At 37.7% G+C, this 4,745-nt stretch overlaps 1 protein-coding gene across 1 annotated transcript in view; it reads left to right on the top strand.

Annotated features, from left to right (window-relative positions):
* CNTN5 (contactin 5) overlaps window positions 1-4,745 on the top strand; it is a 789,484-nt gene that overhangs the window by 203,962 nt on the left and 580,777 nt on the right. Inside the window, exon 4 of the mRNA XM_006887326.1 lies at window positions 3,682-3,885. Coding sequence (XP_006887388.1) covers window positions 3,682-3,885 — 204 coding nt within the window. The remainder of the gene's footprint in view (window positions 1-3,681; window positions 3,886-4,745) is intronic.

Genomic DNA, 4,745 nt, shown 5'->3' with positions numbered 1-4,745 from the left:
CACACCTTAGTCTCCAGATGGACATCTTTGCACTTCAGCACTTTAGAGAGGTCTCTAACCACAGTCATTCCCATCGCAATGTCTTTTCATTTCCTCACTCCTGGTGCCTGAGTATTGACTGTGGATCGAAGAAAACCAAAACTGTGAAAAATCTCAATCTCTTCACCATCAATTATGATGCTGCTGATTGGCCCAGTGCTGAGAATTTGTGTTTTCTTGATATTGAGTCTCAATCTATACTGAAGACTGCAGTCCCTGACCTTCCACAGCAAGTGCTTCAGGTCCTCTTCAGGTTCAGAAAGCAAGGTTGTGTCATCTGCATAATGCAGATGGTTGATGATTCTTCCTCCAATCCTGATGCCACATAGACCTCATAGACTCCAGCCTCAATGATAACCTGTTCTGAATAAAGTTTGAAAAGGTATGGAGACAGGATACAGCTCTGGCATACATCCTTCCCAATTTTGAACTATGCAGTGTTTCCTTGCTCTGTTCTGATGACTGCCTCCTGGTCCAAATATAGATTTCATATTAGCACAATCAAGTGTTCTGGGATTCCCATTCTTCTCAGAGTCAGCCCCAGTTTGTTATGATCCACACAGTCAAATGCCTTTGTGTAATCAATGAAACGAAGATAGACGTCCTTTTGGTACTCCTTGCTTTCAGCCAAGATCCATCTAACATTAGCTACAATATTCCTAGTACCATGCCCTCATCTAAATCCAGCCTGCACTTCTGATAGTTCTCCATTGATGTGCTGGTCTAGTCTGTTTTGTATAATCTTCAGCAAAATCTTGCTTTCATATGATATTAATGATACTGTTCAATAATTTCCACACTTTGTGAGATCACCTTTCCTTGGAATTGGAACAAATATAGATCTTTTCCAGTTAGTTGGCCAAGTGGTTGTTCTCCAGATTTCTTGGCACAACTTGGTAAGCACATCTAGTGCAACATCTGTTAATTGAAATATGTTAATTGGTATACCATCACTTCATGGGACCTTATTCTTAGCCAATTCTTTCAAAGTAGTCTGAACTTCTTCCTTCATCACCATAGTCTTGCTCGTATGTTGTTTCATTAAATTATTCTGTGTCTGCCAATTCTTTTTGGTATAATTAAATTCCTACCTGACCAACTGTGTGGAATAGATGTATTTTTTTCCCATTCCAAGAAAATTGACTTGACAGAGTGTGGAAATTATCCAACAATATCATTAATATCATAAGCAAGCAAGATTCTACTAAAAATGATCCAAAAATGATTGGAATAGCACAGTAACAGAAAACTGCCAGAAATGTAGTCTGGGTTTAGAAGAGGACATGGTATTAGCAATATTAGAGCTAAAGTTAGTTGGATCTTGGCTGAAAGCAAAGAGTACTAGAGGAATGTCTATCTGTGTTTCATTGACTATGCAAAGGCATTTGACTGTGTGGATCACAACAAACTGTGGCTAACTCTGAGAAGAATGGTAATCCCAGAACACTTGATCATGCTTATGAGAAACCTATATGTGGACCAGGAAGCAGTCATCAGAACAGAGCGAGGAAATACTGCATGGTTCAAAATTGGGAAGGGTGTATGTCAGGGATGTGTCCTATTTCCATAACTTTTCCATCTATATGCAGAACAGATTATTCGGGAGGCTGGGCTGTATGAGGAGAAATATGACATCAGGATTGGAGGAAGACTCATCAACAATCTGCATTATGCAGATGACATAGCCTGCTTGCTGAAATGAGGAGGACCTGAAGTGTTTGCTGCAGAAGATCAAGGACTGCAGCCTTTAATATGGATTGAAGCTGAAGATCGAGAAAACTAATATTTTCACCACTGGGCCAATTAGCAGCATCATGATAATCATGATAGATGGTGTAGAGATTGAGATTGTCAACACTGTTAGTTTACTTGGCTCCACAATCAACATTCTTGGTAGCAACAGCCAGGAAATTAAGAGACGAATTGCATTAGAAAATCAGCTGTCAGAGACCCCTTCAAAGCTGAAGATCAACAATGTCAGTCTAATAACTAATATGTACCTAATCCAGGCTATAGTCTTTCCAATTACTTTCTATCCATCAGAAAGCTGGACAATGACAAGGGATGATAGAAGGAGAATTGATTCTTTTGTGCTCTGGTGCTGGACAAGAGTATTAAATATACAATAGACTGCTAGGCGAACAAATAGATTTGTCCTAGAGAGTGCAGCCAGGCTGTTCCTTGAAGGCAAGGATTCAGAAGCTTCTTCTGACATACTTTGGAAATGTTGCAAGGAAGGACCAGTCGTTGGAAAGAGAGATGTCATACTTGGGAGGTTAGAGGGACAGTGCAAGAGCTAAATAACTCAATGAGATGTATTGATTAGATGACTGGGGTAATGAGGGTGGGTGTGTCAGAGACAATAAGATTGGCACAGGATAGAGCAGGGTTAAGGTTGCTGTACATAGGGTCACTATGAGTCACAGGAAACTTGATGGCGTATAACAACAACAGCAAGTTCACTCTACTCATATTTTCATATGCTCACTCTGTTTAGCATCTTTTATTTTCCCCTCAGTAAAAGAACCACATTCTTCCAGTCACACTACCATGACGGCCAAAATGTTAGGCACTGACTCATCTTTTTTCCTCATATTCTATATTCAGTCCATCAATTCTCTTTCACTGATGTCAAGTCAGAAATTATTTATATCTGACTTACACCATTGGGTTTCCAAGGCTGTAAATTTCACGGAAGGAGATTGCCTCTCTTTGTCCATTTGAGACTCTGGTGGACTTGAACTGCTAAGGAGAGGCAAACCTAGTATCACATTTTCCTCAAAGCCACTACATACCATTATTTTTTTTATCACCATCCCAGCACAAACTATTTACTTCTCCCATGGCTTACTTTGAAAATAGCTTTTTACACTCATGGGCATTATTTACTCTGCTTCCCACAACCCACAGTTTTATCTTCACACTTTCTCTTCTCTAACCAGAAGTCAATATAATCTTTAAAATATAAATCAACGTGTTTTTCTCAATGCTGTCACTCTCTAGCTCTCTTAACATACCTTATTTTCTTCCTGACACCTTGGCACTTGGCAAATACTTATTTGTGTATTCTGAGTTTCTTCCCACAAGAATGAGAACTCAGACTTTTCCTGATCCCTTCCTCCACTTAGAACAGTGTCTTCCCTATGGTGACTGCTATTTGTTGAATAAATCAATATATGAAACCCAAGAGGATCCTACCTTAGGAAGTTTTCACTAATCAGCATAATTGCTTAAGGGCCTCTCTCCCATGTTTTCATTGCAACTCAAAACAGTACAAATTTTTGAGAATGGGGAGACTGTCTTTCTAATTTTTTTAGCTTTATATTCTGTCATACAAAATTTATGATAGCTAAGTAAACCCTAAGAAATATTTTTTATATCTCTGTGGACTTTAAAAATAACAGCTCAAAGATTGCTGTGTAGAGTGGTTGCTTTAGGCTAGGTAGCCTGGTAACTGAAAGAGTAAGAAAACCCTAGTAGTGTCATCTTTGAATAGAAATTCTTTAAAGTACGTAGGTGTCTGGAGTGAATCCCTACAGGTTTACAATGTATCTAACACTCAGTCAAAGATTTGTTGTTGCAGTTATGCTTGTTAGTGAAATAGTCTGTGTCTTTCAACAACTGAATTCTGTGTGTTTTCAGAGATCATCTACAGCTGGGTATTTAATGAATTCCCTTCCTTTGTGGCGGAAGACAGCCGGCGCTTCATTTCCCAGGAGACAGGCAACCTCTACATCTCTAAAGTCCAAACATCAGACGTTGGCAGCTACATATGCCTGGTGAAAAACACAGTGACAAATGCTCGAGTACTTAGTCCTCCAACCCCGCTGACCTTGCGCAATGATGGTAAGTTCTGTTGCCCAGGTTAAAGTAGTCAGACGTGTCAACATGAACACAAGAGTACTGGCGTTTATCTAAGTACTTGAATCTATTACAAAGAAAATCAAAAGACGTCGACCATGTTTGGAAATTCTATATTTTCAGACTAAGATTATACATGCATTAGAATAAAAATTTTGATATAAGAAGCTGATGATGATTCACAGATGAGAAATATTCTGCATAATGCTACACTAGTGCCAAAAATGGGAGAGAGAATCTGAAAAGTGGGCTGTGATAAAGACTCCACATTTCTTTTTTCTTTTTCTTTTTTGAGCTTATAGATAGCATGTGTATGAGTATGAATTGCAAACATTTTATGGGTTCACTTTTCATTACAGTTTTATTGTAGCTGCTTTCAAATGGAATGTTCAGCTTTTAATACTTCCTGGTATAGTTATAATTGTTATTATTGCTTTTCCAATAATAAGAATATTTGGAAGCTTAACTTTTAAGTGCAGTTCAGGCAGAAGTGATGATTCTGTAATTATAGGTGTTAACCATCTATCTAAACTATCTTTAAATTTAAACACCTCATTTGTAGTTATAGACATTTACAGTTAAGCAATGCATTAAAGAAGTCAAGTGTTATATTACAGTTGATATATGATATGCAGCTTGCTCTGTCATGCAATAAAAAATATATGGAAGCAATATGGAAAAAAATGAGCTTGTGAATCCTGATTGATTGTATAGTTAAAAAATGCTATTTCAATTCTATCTCTTCATAGGATGCTTGTTACTAAAATTTATATTCTTTGAATGTGTATTCAGAAGATGTCACATAAGGATTTTTGTTTGTCATTCAATTTTTTATTTCATGTATT

The sequence above is a fragment of the Elephantulus edwardii genome, unplaced genomic scaffold, assembly GCF_000299155.1.
Source record: "Elephantulus edwardii isolate Elephantulus edwardi_28Jun2011 unplaced genomic scaffold, EleEdw1.0 scaffold00056, whole genome shotgun sequence".
Taxonomy (NCBI): domain Eukaryota; kingdom Metazoa; phylum Chordata; class Mammalia; order Macroscelidea; family Macroscelididae; genus Elephantulus; species Elephantulus edwardii.
Note: the sequence above shows the minus strand (reverse complement) of the source record. Positions and strands in the feature narration are given on the sequence as shown.